This window comes from Rhopilema esculentum, chromosome 6 (assembly GCF_057945365.1).
Source record: "Rhopilema esculentum isolate cy_ngs chromosome 6, ASM5794536v1, whole genome shotgun sequence".
NCBI lineage: Eukaryota > Metazoa > Cnidaria > Scyphozoa > Rhizostomeae > Rhizostomatidae > Rhopilema > Rhopilema esculentum.
In genome coordinates this window covers 14,358,010-14,381,578 of record NC_142820.1, presented here as the reverse complement: position 1 = coordinate 14,381,578, position 23,569 = coordinate 14,358,010, and the positions used below count along the sequence as shown (strand labels likewise).

Sequence of the window (23,569 nt, the reverse complement as noted above, 5' to 3'; positions counted from 1 at the left end):
CAATGCCGGTATGATTTGATACCGGCATGAAACCGTGCCAGTCAGTAACGAAGCCAGCTCTGGAGAGTTGGTCATGCACTTGGGCAAAAAATAACTGGGGTTTTCAGCCCCACAGCAAGATACCCCATTCAAGTTGAGGCTAGATCAGTTCACTTGAAAGAATTGGTAGGCATAAAACTGTTAATAATTTGCAAAAAACAGTTTTCAGAACTCTCTTGATACATGTTTTGAAAAACCTTTACGCTAGGTCCTTAGCTTGTTTTTAACTTCTGAAATTCAATTTTTTGCTTGTTTTAACGTAAACTTGCTTTTATATTTTGATATTCAATTTATTTATATTTACAGTTTTAAAAGCTGTTTAATTCAGCTAATAAAACTGTCAGATACTGTAGGAAGATTGTTTCAAGACAGCACATTGGATTTGATTCACCCAACATTATATAAAACATCTAAATTGCTTTGCTCTGATACATGATAAGATAAATACATTTTTTATGATCCTTCCTTTTTTTCTTAGAACTATTGTACTTAAAAGTACAAAGAGTGTTCTTTTTCCAAATTGAACAATGCCCCCTAGTCAATGTTAATTGAAAGAAGATTGCTGTATTATGCAATGGGTGATATAAACGAGCTTTGCTTAGTAATTAAAAAATTCAATTAAGGGGATTTTAAGGAAACAATTAATGATCAATGAAATATTAATATTAGAACTTGCCAAGAAAAAATAAATTCCAATACTTCAGGTGCTCGAACATAGGCTAAAGAAAAGGGGAACATCAAGGATTTTGCTTATTTTAAATGTTTTTTAAAAGACCTAAAATTGTTTTTACAAGTTAAATATTCCAATTATGTTTATGTTCACAGCAATCGTAGATATACAAAAATATCTTTAGGTTCTCTTTCTAAGCAAAGACAAATAATTGAGAGAGCAGAAAATTATCTAAACAATCTTTTGGTGGTACAAAACTTGTAAATAGCTTTGAAAAAAGCAAACATTTAGTAAACTAAAGCTTTTCGTCTGACACTCTTCAGAGTTTAAAACGTCAGAACATAGATCTATGTTCTGACGTTTTAAACTCTGAAGAGTGTCAGACGAAAAGCTTTAGTTTACTAAATGTTTGCTTTTTTCAAAGCTATTTACAAAATTATCTAACTAGGCTACACTGCATTTCTTATAATTTTTATATTTTCAAAAAGCAAAACAAATTGTAATCAGAAAACATAGAGTTATCCTGCGGAAACATAGAGAAAACATAGAGTTATCTCAATACTGCAAAACCATCATCTCGCACAACATCAATAACAAAAAAGTTCACGATAAGATAAAGTAAAGACTGGAAAGGTTAAGACGGCACAGAGTTCTAATTTCATGCCTCACTTGCATTGCATGTCTCTAACGAGCAACAGCAATGGAGCATTTTTGTTACTTCTATTAACAACAAGTTCTGAGACATGCTGTTTGAATATTTCAGGCTACATACTATGAAGTATTTGGCATAATATGAGTAACCATTACCCCTAATTATCAGCAACAAACTGATATTTTAACCAGAAAGTTTGCTTCATTTTTTTCTTGCAACAGGAGCGTTGCCCGCCGTAACGTGCCACAGGGCTAGTTCGTGTACGTCATATCGATCCTCATTCACATTGATTGGCTTAAATGTTAGCAAACATAGTCCAAAACCGAAAGACTATTCCACCACCAATTTCTTTTTGCTGCATAAATCCTTTAAAACCACGTAACTGTTACTGTTCCTTATTTCTCCGCTCCACGGTAAAATGTTTTGCACGGTTACAGTTCATGAAAACACTTTCCTTGTGATTAGCTTAATTTCTCTTCAGTCTCTTTTTGGAACTCGAACATGGAAATGTTGCGATCAAGGTCATGGTCAGGCAACGTAATAATCGTCATGTTTTCAGGGCTCTTTCTATTGTTTCACATGGTTTTGCATGACTAAACATAGGGTTAACTTTGATACCCTTGAGCTTTATTGAGTTTCAAATGTAGAATCCCTATGATCGCATTTTATGCTTTTGTTTGAGCAGTTCTATCTTAATCAATCATAAATATTTAGGCAAGGTCCATAGCAAGCCCTCTAAACGTTTTGCATTTTCATTGCTGCTGGTGATTTTACAGCGAGGTCCGCTTCGTTGTCTACGACAGCCACCACAGTTTCTGATGATTTTTTCGAATAGAATAAAACTGTATTGTTAGGACCTGGCTTTTATCCATCAATAAAGCTAAAAATGACTGGTTAGCAGGTCGCATTGACGTTATTTGGCAACAATGGCAGGGAGGGTCACGCCTCCTCCCAGAATTTTTCTTTGCCCCTTGTTTGCCCCCCAAGTTTTTTCAAAAATTTCTATCAAAAATTCAATGTTTTTTTCTAAAGCTTTTCAATCGTTTTCTGACTTTGTTAGGGTTTCTCTCTTTATTTTGCTCAATGCGATCTTTATTGCATTTATTTAACAAGTTAGGGGCCTTGATGAGCGTTTTGGTTTTGTAACCGAGGTGAACATTCATGAAATTTTGGCACTTTTCTGAAGTTGCTATGAAAAATTAATTCTTGAAAATCGTTTGAATTTTATATATTTGTTGAAGATATTAGCTTCTTGGGGTGGAGTGCGCAGGGTAAGCCCAAACCAAGATTCTCCGCATCCCATTGGAAAAACCTTTTCGCTCTGGAACCAAGAGTAGGGAAATACCAATAACATCCCAGTATGCCTTGGCAATCTACCATTGCTAATCAAAGTTCGATGATTTGAAATTCCGGGTACAAGAATGATCTAATGGAGATTGGATAATCGACTTTACAAATCTATTAGCCTTTTATTTTTCTAGGTATATTTCTTCTGTTGAAATTCTAATGTTCAAGATGCATTATTGTTAAAAAGATAAAGCTCAGCGGAGTAACAGACCAAAGTTACTTTTAGTTAAAGAGCAAAAGGTTCCCGAACCTTTAGGAGCCCCAGCAACAATTTTCTTTGTTTTTATCCTAAAGGATGCAGCTGCTCGTTACGCCACTAATAAAACTATTTGGCATAATGATAACAGCTTTGATAGAGCTCTACCAAGTACATACTTATCTAAGGGACGCTAAAAATCGGTGCCTTGCTAATGTTGAGCCACCACGACACTAGTTCGCAAAGAAAGGGCTAGCTTTGGCCCCTGTAACTTAAAGTTTGGCCCCTGGTTAGCCCCCCCCCCAGATTTTTAAGGAAAGATTTGCCACTGGTTGTTGGGCAAGAAAGATATAATGAAATTGAGATTAACTAGTGGATAATAGTCTCCAGGGCGAAAGCCAGGTAATTAAGATTGGTATTTCGTTAAAGTTTGCAATAATTTGCAAAAAATCCTCAATAGCATGGCGAGAAAGAAGAGTAGGTTCTCATCACATATTATATGGTAATCATACGAACAGCAAAATATTCTAATCTCGATTATCGATTATCGTATATTAAAAATGGCTGTTCCCAGAAATAAAAAACTCCCTGCAATGCTGAGCGTTGTAAATATCTTAAAGGGCCATTCCAGCCCAAAAATTTTCTGAGGTTTTTGCATAAATTGGTAGTTAGTCGAGAAAAAGAAGCTATCGTGAGATTTTTTTCCAAAAGCTTAACTCGTTTTCCAGATATAGACGCTCAAAGTTGAGAATCACCGTAAAAATGCGACGAAATTTTTTCCAGAAAAAACACTTTGTGACGTGTGGAAGGGCTATTGTTTTAACCTTCGGCGCTATTGTTATACGTTCGCATAGAAATTGGCACGACTCGCTAGAGGCTCGGAAAAGGCGATTAATATATTCTTTCAATATTTCAATATTTATTTACACGAGATACCTTTCAGCAAAAAAAGAGCTTTTTGCTATAAAAGAACTATTAAAAAAAGAACTATTTGCATATTGCTGCTCTACCTGTTAAATCTGTACTCATGATGGAGGTAAAACTAAGAGAAAACTCATTGGATTATTGGTAAAATAACACATTCAACATAAACAAATGTTAACATAACAATATCTGCCATTTTCCTAATCGAACTAACAAAAACGCAGTGAGCGGTCAGAGAACTAGGAACCACTGAAAGGATAATGTTTTAAAATGGTTAATGTTACCAAGGGATTGTGTTTGGGTCCTGTTGAAGGTTCGAAAGATACTCTCTAAAACCTGTTTTTGAAACGAGCGATTGATTCTTTTTCTCGAATGTTGTTAGGGGTATCATTCCAGTTTTTAACACCAGAGAGAAAGAAACCTCGCTTTGCATACTCAGCATGCAAGATTCTATATGTCATGACTCCTTGGTCAAATGAAATCAAGGACTTAGCAGTGAGCCATTTGCAAGTCCATCCGTCCTTATACTTGGCATTCGCTATTAGCCTTTTTGCCCTTGTCTGTAAACCTTGCAGTTGGGGTAGTTTGGTGTTTGAGAGAGCACTCCAAACAATGTTGCCATAGCGAAGTTGCCTTTCAAAGAGAGCCTTGTAAACTGTATCAAGTTTCCTTTGCGGAAGGGTGTTGTTCAGCTTGCTTTTGATAGGTTTGTACTGCTCTCTCCAATTAAGGCTTTCGTCGATGTTGATCCCCAAGTATTTTGTTTTGTCGACCCTTTTGATAATTTCATTATCGAGGACAACGTCTGGCAAATCATTACCTACTTTGTTTAGTTGTCGCCTATGGCCTATAACCATATATTCACTTTTGCTGGTGTTCAAACTAAGTTTGTTAGCCCTCATCCAATTCGATATATTTTCCAGCTCGTTTTTCAAATCATGTCGGAATCTTGGTTGTCGTTTTATTTATTTTCCTTCATTGCAATTGATGTTTCATTTGAAGTCATCTAAATTTCTCTTTGATCCTTTTAAATATCAATACTCTGAATGCCATTGAGTGTCCAAGGTAATGATTTCTTTGATCATTTTATATTATAATATGACTCTAAAGTAAATTTCACTGGTATGTTAGTCATAAAAAAGGTAACAAACTCTTTTATGGATCAGCAGAAAGGATGATTGCAAAACAATTCTAAATGAAAGTTGGAGATTACATGCATCCTGTTATCTGGCTACTGGCTTTGGGGGAGTGATAACTTGCCCCTCTCTTCCCTGCAAGATTTACCACAAAGACCTAAACACGTTATTCTGTTTTTGTATGAAAATTTTTACAAAGGAGACTATTTTTAAAATTATCAAAATTTATAGATAATTTGATCATATCTATATAAAGTTTGCAAATCCACAGCTATTATTTCATACTAGTAGCAACATATAGGTATTTTCTAGAAAATTCGCAATAGATTATTGTTTCATGACACTTTTATAAGAACATTTCTCACGTGCAATTGAAATTACAAATTTGCTTGTTAGTTCACTGGCCTGATTGTATAGATATTTAAATATATAATTCAATGTAGCTAAGTATTCAGATACAAACATACACTTATTATTCATTAATATAGCAGGTCAAAATTCTGAAAGCTTAAAGGAGCTGACAAGGTCTCTGTAATAGCTTAACGATAAAATACAAAAATTATATCTACACAAGTATATTGAAAAAGTTGAACTATCAATATAATCTTAAATCCCTTTTTTGTTTGCATAAAAACAAATTTATAATTTTTGAAAAAGTTGTTTGACTCATGACTAATGTTTGACTTTTAGTCTTGTCTTGAAAGTTTGTATATTTTCTTGTCCATGTCCTCAATTGTCCTAGTTTATTTCTAATAAGTCATGTTGACAGGGCCGTAAATCCCGGGGGGACGGGGGGGACTGGTTCCCCCCAAAAATCTGGAGCAAAACGATTTTTTTGGAGAAATTACCATCATTTTCCTTGAAAGAAAGAAATCCCTGGTAGCCGGGTTAGAACCAAACTACGTTTTCTGTGGTATTGCAACAAACCTCAGCCACTAAGGTTACTTTTGTAAGCAGAGTGGTTTTTATAATTTTTACAAGATAAAAACTTACCGTTTTCTACCGTTTTCTACCGTTTTTTACCGTTTTCTACTGTTTTCTACCATTTTATTTTTGAAAACAGAGTATGAAATAAAAAGAGAGCAATCTGTCATTTTATTGGACCTTTTTACTAACTTATTTACGTATATTTCTATTATTTGTCTATAATTTACTTTTATTTAGTAAATCACTTTTTGTATCATTAAAATTTATTCATTTTTGATGTGTAAATATGGTCTACTGAAATCAGTCAAAATAAGGAAGACGCACATTTCTGTTCAGAGAGTAAATTTCTACCAATCAATACAAAAGCGTCCCATATTTTCCCAAAGGCTGTCACTAAGGTTTAAGCATGACTCTTCCCCTCCAAAATTTCACCCAATAAACAATAATCTGTGTTCTTCTGAGAAACGCCGAACTTTCTGTCCTGAGCGATTCTAGTATTTTATTAAATTTAGTCTGGGGGATGCTTTTTTAGCCTTTTTAGAAGGTAAAATTTCAAAAATTTTCTTTCGCGTCGGACCCAACCATGGTGGGTCCTCCTACGACAGTAAACTTGATTCTTAGCTCCCAAGGCTCAATTTTTTGGGGCCGTCTCTGAAAAATGTTATCCTTCCAATCATACACACAAGTCAATATACTTAGGAATATCTGTAAATACCTTCTATAAAGCAGAAAGTCTTGAGAAATCCAACAATATTGACTTTTGTTTTTAAAGTAATTTGCCCTTCAACCATAAATTCCTTGTGGTGCCATGACCCACTGCATACTTTATATTCATTCGCTCTGCTGACACATCACCCCCCCCCCCCCCCACCAATTCACATGACAGATTTATGGCCCTGCATGTTGATATGAAGCTCTTTATCCTAATGAATATGTTGTATCAATTCATAGAGCTTTCATTCCCGGTATACTGGTTTTTTTGTCTTTCTGTCTTTCCTACCGAATAAATTGCGCGATAGCTTTTTAGCTGTTGCACTAAAGGTAGAGCTGATGAAAAAGCGCGATCAACAACTGGCCTGCCAATACAAATTGCTTCAAAAGCAACGTTCCATGAAAGTCTGTCAACATCCTCATGTCTCTGTCTCGCTGGCCTACTTTGACAATTTGACTTCTCTGTCAGAAAGATTTGCGCGATCAAAAACTTTCATATTCGATAAGAATATCAAGGCTGATAGATTTGGGGAAATTGAGGCTCCGGGCGAGAGAGTAAAAGAGATCATGGTTTTTTTGCCCTTCAGTTAGTGCTGAAAGTATGATAGGCCTCAGGGGGTGGTAGCTTTCCATGATTAGATAAATACATAAACCTGTGTATTAGATAAATACATACTTTGATAGTAGATTATGGTTCGCTAGCGACTTGATATTGTCCTAATGTTCATGTCCAAACACTACTGAGTATTTGTGCTTCTATATATTAATTAGTAAATATCTGTTGATATGGCAACACGGATGCCATAGGCACTTTTTGGATGTCCCAAGTTTTGCAATTAAGTTACACTATCATCGATAGGGTTTTGAAAAATTGATGGGTCTACTAACAATTATGTACTTCAATAAAGAATTACAATAAAGAAGCGTTTGAGTGTTTCAATTTTGTTGGCTCAAATTATCAAATATTAGACAAATGCAGGCATTCTACTTCCAAGAGTTAAACGGTATTTGGCAGAATTCACTCGATGTCTTCAAAATCTGCCACTTTCTTCTTCTGAATCGCTGCTTGCGGTTGTTGCCAAAAATTTATTTTGACATTCTCCACACGAGCATAGATCCGTACAGTGCATTCTATTGTCGATGCAGCTACATATTGTTGGCTGGCATGTACGTTTGCAAAAGCAGGATAGAAGAGATAGAACTTCCTGTGGAGCTGGTTGACATGACATCCATCGAATCTTTATTACCTGGTTCTCATAGTACCAGCCGTGGTTGTGGATTTCAGAGTACGTTGGGTTGCTCTCGAAGGCAAGCCTCCATATTCTTGCTTGGTAATTGCATCGAAGGATATGCTGTTTGAGAGGACTATAACAAGGCGGTAGCTGCTCAGACTTGACTTTACCATTTTTACTGCAGTATATCTTATAACGCAAATCATTGACTTTGGAATGCTTTTGACTATACAGGAAGCAAACAAATTTCTGCAACACATTGATTGGATTGTCATCAACATCAAAATACATGCAAATGCATCCACAAATTCTCTTTCCTCCTGCAGTAACTTCAAAGCTTTCAATTTGCCTTTACCGGTAAAAGCACTCACTGTATCGCATCCTGCGAAACAACAAACACCAAGAAGAGACCTATTGTATTCTATATTATTGACCCCTAGCTTGTTTGCAAGAATACTTGATTGACTTGAAACATCACCGATGCTGATTATTCTTGATTTGTTTCCAGTGCCTGTCTTGAAATAAAGACGGCCATGTAGTTCCGCTGAAAATGCAACTGCCATTATTTAGACGTCAGTATCAGGAGAATGTATGACAACGTTGGAATAGCCATTCATCTCTGTATGCTTCACATGAAGAGAGAGCCTTTTGTCTGCTTTCTCTTGAATGCTATGCAATTCTTCCACCTCATGGCATCTAGCTCTAGTGACCTTGAAGCAGCTGGCTTCCTCTGTGACATACAGCTCCTTGTTGCCATGTCGGTTGGTGAAAGCGGGATCGTTGAGTTTGGTGACCAAATAACTCATTAAAAGCGTATTGTTTCCATTTGAAGAAAGGAAGTTTTTCCATTGCTTTACTTTTGAATTTCCAAGCAGGGTACCAAAATGCAATGAAGATGTTGCGCGACGTTTTCTCTCAGCATTCTTGATGGAATTCTCCATGTAAATATCAAAGACAACAGCAATCCTTTTACTTGTAAAACCTGCTTGCAAAATCAATGCGCTAAGTTTTAGTGCGATGTCTCTATTATTATATTTGATTGGTCAATTTTTACCTTCTGAACGACTGCCATGCCATCAAAAAATGTTGCTGAGTTTTAGGGTACTGACTCAACATAATCGATGTTCTTTTCCAATGCTGTGGTTATTGCTGCTTTGTTAGTTTTCATGAGCATGCCAAACTCATCACCTAAGCTCCAAGGAACTGGGCCAAGAGGAAAGGAAAAGACTTCTTTCAGGTCAATATCTCTACTTTGACCAATTACCGCCATCCTGCCAAAAGGTCTCTGTCTGCCTTCAGCACTATCTCTTTTTGATTGATGTTCAATACTCACTTTGGTCTTAAACTGCTAAATATTTGCAGGTTCTGTTTCTGTAGTGGGTCAAAGAATTCTTTAATGGGATCTGCTCCAAGGCGCTCTGAGTGTAAAAGCTTCATGGCCTTTTTCCGTATGAGATGGCATTCAGTAAATGATCTATGATGGTAGGTGTTGAAGCAAGACCAGACGTTATACTAATCAGATCCTTTTGTTCTGAGGATGGAATAACAAAACTTGTATATGTACAGCAAGGGGAAAAATCAGACATTTCAGGTACCTTTTCTTGTAACAGCAGAAACAATAGAGAGGCCAATTATTGTATATAATGTGATTGAGGAGATTATTTGTGGTAACAGTGAAGACTCTGTTGAAAAGAAGGCAGTTTTGAGAAGTATTCAGAGAAGCTTCACAAACATGTCGGACCACAAAGCATCTGCATTAATTCACCTAGTGTATAACTCGCAAACTCAAAATGAGGTTTGCGATGTCAAAACAAGTAAGAAAGACCTTGTTATTCAGAAGAACACAACAATTGATGTTTCTTGCAGAGCAAATACAAGCTACCTGGAGAGACACACCCCAATGATTTTTGAGCCAAGTTTACCTTCTATGTTACCATCAGGACTGAGTGTGACAGAGTCAGTTTTGACACTGAAGAAAGGAACTTCACATATATTGAAGCTGCTAGTGGTAAACAAGACAAGTCATGACATTATGCTGCCAGGGAGAACACCAATGGGAAAGTTACAAATGATCAGATCAGTAACGCCTGCTTTGATTCGTCCTAAAACTGATAGTGAAACCATGGACAAGCATAAAGGAACATTAACAAACTGCGTAACGGAGACAGTCCTGCAGAAGGATGCAGACAGTATCTTGTCAAAGATTGATTTTAGTGGTCTGATACATGATGAAACAGAAATTGTAAAGAAAATGCTTCGTGAAGAAATTCAATCATTCTCAGCAGGTGATAACGATATTGGATGTGCTCCAGGCTTACAACTTGACATCACACTGACAGACCCACAGCCGATTCAGAAGAGCTATGCTTCAATACCACGTCCACTGTATGGAGAAGTAAAACAGTACATTGAAGATATGCTGAACAGAAATTTTATCAAGCCATCAAAATCGCCATATTCGTCACCCTGTGTTTGTGTTCGCAAGAAAGATGGGACACTGCGTTTATGCATTGATTACAGAGCGTTGAACCAGAAAACTGTCAGGGACATGCACCCATTGCCGATAGTACAGGAAGCCCTTGACAGTCTTGGTGGAAATCGCTGGTTCAGCACCCTGGATCAAGGTAAAGCTTACCACCAGGGGGTTTGTTGGACGAGAAAGTCAACCGGCAACAGCATTTGTGACACCGTGGGGACTCTTTGAGTGGGAACGGATTCCCTTCGGACTTACTAATGCGCCTGCTGCCTTCCAGAGGTTCATGGAACAAAGTTTAAGTGATCTACAAGATAGAACCTGCCCTCCATACCTCGATGATATCATTGTGTATAGCAAAACTTTTGAGGAACACGTAGAACATGTCCGCCGAGTATTGCAACGCTTACACCAACATGGCATCAAATTGAAACCAAGTAAATGTTCATTTTTCAAGAAGCAAGTCAAGTTTCTGGGGCGCATTGTGTCCGATTAAGGCTATATAATGGATCCAGACAACATCAAAGTAGTGATATCTTTGCATAATAGAATACCAAAGACAGTTGATTAAGTCAGACACCTGTTAGGTTTGCTTAGCTATTATCGTCGTTTCATACCAAGATCCTCAATAATTGCAAGTCCACTGTATGAGCTACTCACTTCTAATGAAAGCCAAGTCAAAAGCCAATATCAGAGAAGAGACAGAAAGAATCACAATGGGCAAGTGTCATCATCATCAAAAGTAGAATGGACAGAAGAACATCAGACAGCACTGCAAGAGTTGATCAAACACTTGATTAGTCAGAGTTATTGCATATGGATCCAGGACTCTAACTCGTAGTGAGAGAAACTACCACATGCATTCAGGGAAGCTTGAGTTTCTCGCCATGAAATGGGCCATTGTTGAACATTTTAGGGACTACTTGTATTATTCTCCACCATTCCAAGTTTTTACTGATAACAACCCACTCCCAAACGTACTAACCACAGCAAAATTGAATGCAACTGCTCTTAGATGGGTTGGAGAATTAGCAGATTTTAAGTTCTCAATTCAGTACAGGCCAGGAAAATCCAATGGTGATGCTGATGCTCTCTCGACACTTCCTTATGATATGGAGAAGTATATGTCAACATGCACAAACAAAAGTACACTTGATATGGTCGATGCTACAATTCATGTTGTGCAACAGAGATCTAATGAGGACACTGCTTGGGTATATGTGCTTACAGATCCATCAGCCGCTCTTTTCAGTAATAATCACCTTCCCGATGAGAGTTTCGCTGCAAAGAAGATAGACAAAGTCAGTGTGCAGAAAGAACAAGACAAGGATGCAAGCATCCGGAAGATTGTAAACATGATGAAAACGGGAAAGAGACCAACACCAAATCAAATGAAGGAACTTGACCAGATTGCTTGCTTATGAATGGAACAGATTGAAACTTGATAGTGATGGCATCTTAACAACAATTTCAGGACAGAACACACAGACCGTTTTACCAAGAGCACTGCAAACTTTAGTGTGGTTATGATGGTTATGATGAGCTTCACGTTAAAATGGGGCAAATAGGTGGTACAGTTGGCTAGAGAACGCTTCTATTGGCCTCACATGCAACGTGATAAAACTGATTTCATAACGAGGAACTGTCGCTGTTTGAAGCAAAAACCACCAATGTTTAGGCAAAGAGAGCCCCCACAGCCTATTAACACATCAGCCCCATTGGAGATTGTTTCAGTTGATTACATGCACTTGGAAAAGAGTAGTGGTGATTATGAATACATCCTGGTAGTGGTGGGCCATTTCACCCGCTATGCCCAGGCCAGGGGCGGCTGGCACCAAAAATAAACTGTTATTAGTCAGCCAAGCAGTGGCATAAATTACGGAGGGCATGGAGGGCTCCCCCCCACATTTTTGTTTGGGAATTTGGGCTTTGAAACCCCTAATATGTTGAGTCTGTTTTCTTGTCGAAAAAGGAAAGTAATGTAGACTTGTGGCATTTAATTCGAAACTCCAATCCCCAATTTATTTGAAGCCGACCTCAAAACAGCGTCTCGATTACACGGGAATGGGCTGCTACAGCAATGCGTTCTAAGGGCACGGCTGACTTTTGATGCCTCGTGCGTTTTATCAATGCGGCCCCAGCAACATTCCGGCTACTGCGTTATTAGAAATGGCTTTCTAACTATGTAAACTATGGAAAAACAGACCATCCTGGATATAATAGAGCCCCCAACAATACTTTTAAAAAGACTTGATGATATTTCCTTCTGAAAATCTCCCAGCACAAGACCCGGGCAACGATAATAAGTATTTTTTTATTTCTTCCCCGCAAATCCATGGGATGCCTCGTTAAAATCTTTATTAGAATAGAGAAGTCTTTGGGTAGGCCATCGTTATAAGCGAAAGATTTGTTCATGCATTAGACTTTTACCAGTTGAAATAACGGAAAAAAACTCGAGAAACAACCCAGTGCACAGAACAAGTTTGAATTATGGTAGTTATTTTGTTTGCGATTTTGTTTCATGAAGTAAGCAGCCGATATCCCGGAATGTGTTATTAGAACGCGGAGGCTAATAACGTGCGAGTCAAATACAATGGCTTTATGCCCTGTTTTCTATGACGATACGTCACATTCACAGATTAAAAACAAAGGAAATGGCGATTCGCGTTATTAGAAACGCAGTCCTAATAACGGTGATATTAGCAAGGGCTATTGTTGACATTTTCAAAGGGAGATTGAAGGCGGAAGAATTTCAATAGAAGTCTATTGACATGAGGAGCCTTGAGCACAAATCATTGTGTATGAAAATAGACAATGACGGCAACAACAAGCCTATAGCTTTGGAAAAAAAACTGTCACTATAACTAAAATTCGGATATGCAAATCAACCCCGAACAAAAGATCCACACCGCCCGGCGATTCAAACGGTTTTGAGCCAAAACCGCTCGGCCAATTTTCAAAATTCTTTTTTCCACTGAATCCTAGATCCTTGAGGCTCAAACATAAGGTCCGCTTTTTCGCATTTTCGCTTCCTTTCCTGAGATATTTACGGTTTTCTCCCGGGTTCGTTCCAAAATCGTCTCGATCACGATTAGTGCTCTCCGCGGTCTTTGTCCAGCGTTTCTAAAGCTTCTTTCTCTCTCTTTTCTCTTGCTCTCTACAAAAGATTTCAAAACTCCTTCCAACAGCAACCCTTCAATTTGAACGGAGGCTTTTCAAATTCGTTTCGCTTTCCACAAAGAATCTACTGTGTGCCGATAATTTCGGTGATTTGGAATTGGATGATAAATCTTCGTGCACTGCTGGTTGGCATTCCTTTTCGAACTCGAATCGGTCGCCGACGGTCGTGTCGTGTGCTACTGCTACAGCTACAGTAGCCAGTCGTGCTGGGTGCTCGCGACAGACCTCAGGTGAGTCTTGCTAGCTTTTTTTATCAACTCATTTTTTATCGATCGACGATTGAACCCCCGTTTGTTCTTATTTTGTTTGCAAGAGCCATGTAATTCGTGCTTTTGACGATCTTCCTTTTCTCCGTTTTAGTAGCTACGTACGGTACACGCGCTGCTACCTGATATTTGGTTTTGCGATTGCTGCTGGCTGTTCCTGTTCTTCATTGGCATCAGAATCGATGGCATGCGAATACAAGTAAGCGTTGTTGTTCTTACGTGTTTTCGATATTACTTTTTTCAAATGATTTTGTGCTCATTTTGATGAAATTACACTAAAAACCGGCTGCTAGACCCCCGCTGCGAACGAAAACTTTTTACCTCTTCTCGTGGTTTTGTGCTTAAAGGAAACTGGATTGGCTTTATTGCAATCAAAGTATGAAGAATTGTGCCTGCTGTTTATTCTTGATGCAAGAAAATTTGATTTTCATAGGAAACCCGTTGTAATGCGAATTATGTAATCCCGCCAGCCCCCAACTTTTTATGCCTATCGAGAATCCTTTGCAGCAACTTTTCCTAACCGCCTTCCTTTTTTGTAGATAAACGATCGGATTCGCTGACTTTTTGGTTCAACAAGTGAGTATTTTTCTATTAAAATTTCACTTTTTGTGAGATTTTCCCAATGAGAATGAGATGGGATTTGCCTGCCTCTTGAGTGACAATTATTTTAGAAACCATTTCAAATGACTTTATGCTTATTTGGGTGAAATTACACTAAAAACCGGTTGCTAAAAGGAGTCGCTAGACCCGCCACGAACGCCTTTCTCTTAATGTTTTACCTCTTCGTAGTTTTGTCCTTCAAGGAAGATGGATTTGCTGTATTGCTCGCTTCACAAGAACAAGTTCAAATGATTTTATGCTTAGTTTGATGAAATTTCACTAAAAACAGGCCGCATAAAGGGGTGGCTAAACCCTCGGGGCGAACCTTTTTTTCTGAAATTTTTACAAAGCATTATGACTATGGATTTCCTTAAAAAGTGCTTTCATTAACCATGGAATAACATCTTAATTATTTGTGATGTTCTTCATCTAGATCAAAGATCGTTTCAAGCAATAATTATGACCCAGACGTGATTCTTGACTGTGGAGAAAAGGACTAAAGTTATATAATATAGATTAGCTGTTGTCCGTAAATTGTATTTTGTTAATTTGTTGTTAGAGTAAGATTCCTCTCTGATGCACGAAACTTGGCTTTTATCTATCTTTCCATTTCCTAAATGCTTTGTTCCTGCAGTGTTTCAAAAGCTAATTGTGACGAAGATATGATATGTGGACCTCAAATGTATAGAACTGCGTAATAACTTTATAACTCTTTGGGGTTTAGAAGAGGTGTTTGATTCAGAATAAACAGGGAGCTTTGAGGGTGGCCCGCAATTATGTCTAAAAACAGCATCACAAGTGAACAAAGATTGAACGAAGTGCTTTAAAATGAACATTACAGCTCTAAGAATGACCTTAGAAAATATTTAAAAACGCCCCATAAGTCGACGAGGGCTAAGAGTGTATGATTGGAAAACTTAAAAATTTAATTCTGACTAAATAGGAGAACCTCTAGGAGTAACCCATGAAAATGTGCCAACGAGCATAAGGAATTGGTGGGACTGGCAGAAGCATGTTGCTGTCAAGTTTAAAGTAGAATTCAGAATGATTAACAAAGCTTTTAGATAAGCCTGCAAGATATTTAAACGACCACCACGATACACCAAGAGATAAAAGAAGATGGAAACTTTAAAACATTGCAATTAGAATAAGCAGGAGAATTAAAGAGGGTAACCCGTGAAAGTATTTAAACGAGGACCCCAATTAGTGCGTGGCTTGCAAAATGTATTGAATAACTTTTCTGCCTTGCCTCGATATTGCAACCGTTTATGTATCAAATTGGTGTGTACATTTTAATAAACGGAAGAGTAGCTCCCAGTAAATCCCGCTCTGCGGGCACCCTATGGACCCCGGAATGGAATAGTAAGATTAGCCTCTGAAAGTCAAGAGTGCTATTAACCTTGATTTCAAAGGGGTTCAGATGGTGATGAAAGCTATGATATTGCTAATTGGTAATCATAATAATCAAGGAACTACTTATTGGATTGATTCTATTAGGAATTTCGCAAGTATGGGTATCTGGAGCCAGCAAGTAATTACGTTTACGTTTACTATTCTAAAAGGATTTACTGAATTACAATCAAGGTAATAAAGCATTATCTTCCTACACGAAAATAGCTCTTATCTCAATAGGGTTGTTGCTGCAAGTAAATAATACTTTGTCCTCGAGCAATTATTTCCTGCTCTTGCCAATAGTATATGCTACTCACAGTAGGCGTGACTATGGATTAGATTAATTATGTTTGCCTTTTGTCACGTTTAAAGTATCCTTGCCTGCTTGCTGTATGATATTACACTTTTTGCTTGCATTCCTTATTAAATTGAAAGAACGTAGGAGGACATTGTTTTTTTATTCTGATTTTCAAGATAGATTCAACTTTAATTTGATTTGTCAGAGGAGTAAACAGATAAGTAAGGTTGGGAAGTCTTAACATGAAATTTTATGGAAAATTAAAACAGGAGACTTAGGGGGTAACACATTAAAATATTTAAACGAGGAACACGAATAGACCTGGGCTGCAAATGTTTTGAAGCAACTTTCAATTAACGGAAGACTAGCTCCCCTACGAAGCCCGCTACGCGGGCTTGCCAGTGACCCTACGGTAGTGTACATAGATTAGCCTCGGAAAAGACAAGAATTTTTATAAAACCCCCTGTGAATGATAGTAAAATTAGCCTCGGAAAAGACAAGAATTTTTATAAAACCCCCTGTGAATGATAGTAAAATTAGCCTCGGTAAAGACAAGAATTATTTCCAAGCCCCCAATGAGTATGCAGATTAGCCTCGGAAAAGACAAGAGGTGTATCAACCTCGATTTGAAAAAAATTGATTCCGCACAGGTCACGTGATAAAAAATTACTCGCACTCCTGTGACTATCGCTAGGAAGGGGGGAGCCTCTACCCCTGCTCTATTTCAGGCTCCCCCCTTCCTAGCGATAGTCACAGGAGTGCGAGTAATTTTTTATCACGTGACCTGTGCGGAATCAATTTTTTTCAAATCGAGGTTGATACACCTCTTGTCTTTTCCGAGGCTAATCTGCATACTCATTGGGGGCTTGGAAATAATTCTTGTCTTTACCGAGGCTAATTTTACTATCATTCACAGGGGGTTTTATAAAAATTCTTGTCTTTTCCGAGGCTAATTTTACTATCATTCACAGGGGGTTTTATAAAAATTCTTGTCTTTTCCGAGGCTAATCTATGTACACTACCGTAGGGTCACTGGCAAGCCCGCGTAGCGGGCTTCGTAGGGGAGCTAGTTATTAGACTAATAACACTAATAACGCTGTAAGCCGCCCCTGGCCCAGGCCTATGCTACAAAGGACAAGTCAGGGAAAACTGCAGCACGGTACCTCTACAATGACTTCATCTTACGGTTTGGGTTCCCAGAAAAAATCCACCACGACCAGGGTGGGGAGTTTGAAAATGAATTATTCCACCACCTAGAAAGAGCAGCTGATATTACCCATTCAAGAACCACTCCGTATCAGCCGGAAGGAAACGGTAAGGCAGAACAATTTAATAGGACACTGCCATCGATGTTAAGAACACTACCAGAAACATATAAGACCCACTGGTGTGATCACCTCCCGAAAGTTGTACATGCATATAACAGCTGTAAACATGATGCTACTGGATATTCTCCATTTTTCCTGCTTTTTGGCAGATCACCACGTTTGCCTATCGACCTTGCATTCAACATAAATACGCATAGTTCACAGAAGAAATAACCATCTTATGTCAAACAATGGAGATCTGCAATGCAAGAGGCGTACAGAACGGCCTTCACACATGCCGAGAAAAGTGCAAGTCAAAGTAAAGAACAGTATGATAAGAAAGGCAGAAGAGTTGCTCTCTATCCAGGAGATCGAGTACTTGTACGGAATGCAGAGAAGGGTGGACCTGGCAAGATCCGCTTCTACTGGGAGGACAAGGTTTATAAAGTTTTGAGTCGACTTCATGAAACAAGCCCGGTTTATACCATAGAACCAGAAAAGGGTGGAGGTCGAAAAGGCACTGTTCATAGAAACCTATTGCTCCCATGTGACGTGCTTACACCTGATGATCCAATCCCATCAAGAAGAAATAAGTCAGCTCGGAAACATAAACAAACAGATAGTCATAACACAACAGCAGACTAACCTTTCCAAGGGGAGGAGGAAGATACAGAAGAAATCGGGTTTTACCCAAATGATATTGAAGAAACAGCTGCACCCAGAACAGAAAATACTATCAATCAAGCACAGGTTGCAGAGGGAGAACCAAGAGTTCAAGAACAAGAACAAAACCCTGAACCAGCTGACAATGAATATGCAACAAACCTGAGACCAGAAGCAGATGTGTAGCTACCTGCTAGCCCAGAATCAGAACAAATCAGAAGACCCAAAAGAACCCGCTTACCTCCAACTCTGTTGATGTACGCAGCCCCAGGAAATTCAGCCAACTATTTTGTTAATTCAGTTTTTCCACAGCAACCATTCGGAAACGCCCAAGGACAGTTTCCTGTAACACCACCAGTCTTCATTCACCCGTTGTTCATACCAGGAGGCCACAGAATGCTATCAGTTCGACCGATATATTGTACAAAAAGACACATCATGTGGAACATTGTGACAAAGTACTTTTAATAGCTATTCATAATAAAGAAAACATTATCGTGTTTGGAAATGGACCACTTAATCGTTAAAGTTTGCATAAAATTGTTATAAACGACATCAACAAAAGGTGTGACTCACAAGAAGAAGAATTGTTGACTGCGAGCAGTTTACCTGATACAACATATTGTATTGAATAGGCAAATTGCCGGGTTGCAGTGATACAAAAGTGAAGAGAGTTGATTGGACAGTTGTTGTAAGCATAGTCAATAGAAGTAGATATAACGGTGTTTCGCATAAAGATTCACAACACAATGTGTCACCTCATTGTCTGTTTTGTCTCCCATTTTTCGGTGCAACTTAATTTTCTATTATTTCCTATTTGCTGATGCACCATCACTCACAACAGCTAACACCCACAGATTACATGCCTTCTCCAAGTAAAGAACACAGTTCCAAAAGATTGGCAAGAGCTGGAATGATGTTACTGATGTTGTTGCAAAGTTAGCAAATGGGTATTTGAGATTTGTACAGACCCCTCTCAAGTAGATTACCAGCAAATGTGTCTCTTTCTCAGCACTAGCAACATTCAGGTCAGGATCACCAAGGTCCATGAAACCTACAAGTTGTCCAGAATGCTTGTCCCAAACAAGATTATTCTTGATTTTCACTTCGTCAAACAAAAAAGCAATGTATCTCTGAACGTCAAAGAAACTTGAAGTAATAAATGATAACTCTTCAATGATCTGCTTGTTAAAACCCTGCTTAGGTTTAACCACATTTCTGTAATCTCTAAGGGTTCTCTTGCTTGGTAGCTTCAATAACCCACTTGACCTGAGCTCTTCATAAGCAGATGGTGATTTTGCAGCAATTGAGAGTGAGAATCGAATTACCATTGGATGATACCTAATTCCTTTTTCATTTCTTTTCCAAGCTTCTTATTGTTGTCTCCAAAAAAGCTTCATAAATGGACTTTGTTTCTCTTCGTTTCCATCAATAATAATGCCAATATCTTTCTCCAATTGGTCATCAACTACCACTGAGTTGTTCTCTGTGTCACTTTTCATCTTTTAAATCTGTCTTTTTAAATCTTTACATTCTAATCTTTGCTTTTGTAAAGCTAGTTTCAATTTCTCTGGCCTTGTTCTTGAAACTGGGGCTTTAATTTTAGCTGGGGACAAGTCTTTTTTGTCCTTTTTTTGCGAGGTTGTGCAGGAATGCAGTTTTCATAAGTTGCTTTCTCTGAAAGAAGTTTGCAATTCATTGATCTAAAGTAATCTTTACTATGATCTTGAGCTTCATTTCCACCTTGAAAATTGTTTTCAAATAGATCAATTTCTCTTGCAACAGAATGTCTATTGAGGCCATCATGAAACTTGTCCACACCTTCACAAACAGTAAGCTTTAATAGTTCTTGCAACAATGATGCTATACTGTGAATTCTGACGTTTCTTTTATACTTTTTGTAAATGTAATGATCATCTGGAAAAGACAATCCAAAAATAGTCACTGCGAAGTCAAGGCTTTCATCAACATTTACTTTGATTTTGCTAGCAATAAATCCTTTTTCTTTCCTTTCAAAGATATAACTGCTATCATTAAGTTTTCGGTCCCACCCATTTAACTTAAGCTTGGCCACTGATTCAGAAAATAAATCGAAACTCTTGCATGCTCGCTTTGGCTTGCTTAATGGCACCTCTTGTTTTTCACGTTTTTCAATTTGCAAAAAACTTGGTTCTGCGTCTTTTTCAAATGATTTTTTTGGCAGATTCTGTGATGGTAAACTTCCAAATCTGACTTTCTTTCTGTCAACACCTGTAGAGAAATTATAACACAGAATAAGTAACAATAACAGCGTTCACTTATTTACAGTTCAGTTCATTTCAGTTCATTTAATTTTAAATCCTACTACATAGAAATTTTGTTAAAAAAAATAAACTATAGGCTACAAGTTACAATGAAAGTTTCAAGACTAGACATAACTACTACAGAAAAATTAGAAAACTTGCATGAAGAGGAATTCTTAAGGAAGAGGTCTCTCAGTAGCCAAAAGAATTTGATTTTTTGGTCAAACGCTATTGAATTTGTCAGCTGTGGCGAAAGTTATGCATAAATTGGAGGCTAAATGCCCCTCCCCCGTTTAATATGACTGGAAAAACTTTTCTCATAAAGAAGCGCTGACATATGAATACAGTACAACATTAAGCAGGCAACTCAGAACATCCACTGGGCAGGGCTCGCTACGCCACTCGATACCCATATTTCTGCTACGAGTCTAGAGTTTTGAATAATGTATCATTGATTTTTGCATACTCACTGTGTTCAATGTCTTCTGGAGCAAAATGCAATTCGCAAATATGCAATGAATTTCGCGCTTTCTGCTCTTTGAACGAGGGATCTTGCTCTCTATTTCGTTCAATAATTGCAATCCATTTTTCTCTTATAATTTTTGCCTCTGCGTCTATTGCCTTCGGAAGTTTAAAAATTCCAAAACCTGATTTCCTTCTGCTTGAACTACAGCCTTCCCTCCTTTCCTTCTGCTTGAACTAGAACAGTTTGCTCCCGGCATTACTTGATCATAATGTTTCTAGGTACAACAACAAAGAATCTAAGGCCACAAAAGTTTTGGTGCACCCAAAGAGTCTGGGGCGAACAAATTCTTAATTGATCGACATGCGGCTCAGAATCCTTTGATCTGTGCCGACATTCCAGACCATTCTTTTTCTATTGACTATGTTGTAAGGCGCCATTACAAGAACTGAAGTGAGAAACAATGACCCGGAAGCAAAGTTTCAAGGAAACAGATTCAATGTTGAGGACAACATTTACCTTGGAGGGGTGTATGTTGGATTGTAAGAACAATGATATATTTTATATTATTAGATGGTAAATTTAAGTTGTTTCAAACCCCTCCCAATAAGGAACTCTTTTAGGGATTACGTAATCTATTTGCCTCGTTTTCACGCGACCGCGTGTTTGTGTAAAGTGAATGGCCTATGCCAAAAAGATGAATTAAAATTGATGTCGAAAGTTCTGCGTTTTGCTAAACAGAGTGTCTTACACATGACCTTTTCAAAATTTCGAAAACAATTGACATCTCAGTTGTTGGGGTATTGATACTTTCAAAGTATCCTACAGTGCTCTCAAGAATGATGATGTTGTCTCTGACGGTGATGAAGAACCCTGTCCAGCTGCGAACAACTTGCTTTCGGAGATTGACACAGCGTTAAAATGACCACAACAGATATTTCTTAATCCTATTTGTATACGAAGAGATGCTTCCTTTATGGCGTCATAATGACGTCATGTGTCATTTTTAATAATAAGAATAATATTTTGAGTTCTACGCATCTAATTTATACATGTAACCGAGCGTCAATGCCAATCAGTTGACGAGTCAATGAGTTAGAGTAAGTTTTCGTTATTGAACCTTCTGCACTTCATGCTGGGCGACAGAAGCATATGCGAATAAGATTAAATGCGATTTCTTCCATTAACATGATAGCTACCATTTTTATAAACCTATCATACTTCATTTTGATCAGTAATAAATTCTCTACAAGCTGCTAGAATTACTCCCTTTGCTGAAGCTTTCAAGCCAAAAATTTGCTTCTAATCTCATGGATTATGATGGACGATACTTGTCTCCTTATATCGATTCCAGATAAAAGTCTGGCCTTAAAACAAGCATGCCGTTGCTAGGCCCGATCTGCCATTTCACTAGGTTCTCGTTGACCCTTTGGACAGCCAGTGATACTTGTCGCGAACCGAACTTAAAGCACCTTGTGACGTATGAAAGGACCATTAACTCAACATTCGACGCTATCGTTATATGTTCGTTGTGAAATTCGCACGACTCAGTAGAGGCTCGGTAGAGGCGATTCGTGTCGGCGTACCGAATTATTTTCTTTCTTCATTGCGACTGATGTTAGGCGAAGGCTTCCATCCAACATGGACAAGCAATTCGACAAATCAAACATGGATGCTTCTACCTGAATGGAAATCCTCGTCTTTGCAACGCTGAAAACTTTTCAAAACTGAGTGCCTCATGAATTGTGGGGGATGTGGATGGATTCAACGTCCGAAAGGTTTCTGTCAGAAGACATTTTTTATCGTCTGGTCATCTCAGGAACTTCCAAGAAGCTGACAAATAATTGATGACTTGACCCCAATAGAAGTAGACCCCCAAGCTTACGAAATTGGAATGAAGATAGCAAATTGTTCATTAACAAGTTGGAATCTTTCCTGTAAGCCATAATTCATCCTTATTATTTTACCATTTTGAATATATGAGAAACTAAAGGGTGTAGAAGTTTGCAGTGGGTTTAGGGGAGGTGTGCTTGGAATCCCCTATTCTTAAATGCATATAGTTTGCTGGGCTTTTTAGAATTTTCCCCCATCAAATCAACAAAGGGGCCAGAGCCCCCTAGCACTAAACCACTGCCAATGATCTGGGCACTATACCCTTGCCCAAGGTCCAAGGGTGTAAAGTTTTTCAGTGGATGGTCTCCTGAACCCTTTGTCTTCATATTCTACCTTTGTCATATTGAACCCTTCAATGTTGGAGTTCTGGCTATTTCATTGTATTATTACTCTTTTTAATCGCATATTTTCAAAATTTAATTGCACAATTTCAAAATTTAGCCAAATTAATATCCAATTTCACAGGGCAAAAGTCTTCTACAACCCAAAAGATAAAACATTGGATTTGCACCCTTGCTTTTGGAAACAAATATGTTATAATGGCAGAATTGTTTATATTTGCAAAATATACCTTTGTTATTCTAGCATCGATTCATATAAGCATGGTCTATATCATTCGAATTTAGCTTTGTGTCACTTGAAATGAATATGAATCTAAGATGCTATTTGCTATAGTAACAGAGGTTGCCTTTCTCAATTTCTTTTTGACCTTGTTAAGTATCTATACTCTGAATGTCCCTGATTGTGCAAGATAATGATTTCTTTCATAATTGCATGTTATTATATGACTTTGCAGTAAATTTCACCGGTATGTTAGTATTTTTCCCTGTCAACATTATTACTTTGGGCATACAAAAGATAACAAACTATTTTATGGATCAACAGAAAGAATCTAGCAATTCTGGATGAAGGTTGGAG

General features: G+C 38.0%; 1 protein-coding gene and 1 long non-coding RNA gene across 3 annotated transcripts; one reads left to right on the top strand and one right to left on the bottom strand.

Annotated features, from left to right (window-relative positions):
• Window positions 1–13,635: 13,635 nt before the first annotated feature.
• On the top strand, window positions 13,636–15,876 carry LOC135683915 (uncharacterized). 2 transcript variants are annotated; one of them, XR_016143837.1, is made up of 4 exons: window positions 13,636–13,717; window positions 13,848–13,952; window positions 14,293–14,329; window positions 14,787–15,876. It is a non-coding gene; the product is annotated as an uncharacterized LOC135683915 (long non-coding RNA). The 2 variants fall into 2 exon arrangements; XR_016143838.1 differs by having other exon boundaries at window positions 13,646–13,717; window positions 13,851–13,952.
• Window positions 15,877–17,118: 1,242 nt separating this feature from the next.
• LOC135686326 (uncharacterized) lies at window positions 17,119–22,993 on the bottom strand. The gene is made up of 4 exons (XM_089108916.1): window positions 22,913–22,993; window positions 21,510–21,653; window positions 20,766–20,994; window positions 17,119–20,263 (listed from the first exon to the last, which is right to left on the bottom strand). Exons 1-4 carry the CDS (start codon window positions 22,991–22,993, stop codon window positions 19,575–19,577), a joined length of 1,143 nt encoding a protein of 380 aa, XP_088965042.1. The 3' UTR covers window positions 17,119–19,574.
• Between the last annotated feature and the right edge of the window lie 576 nt (window positions 22,994–23,569).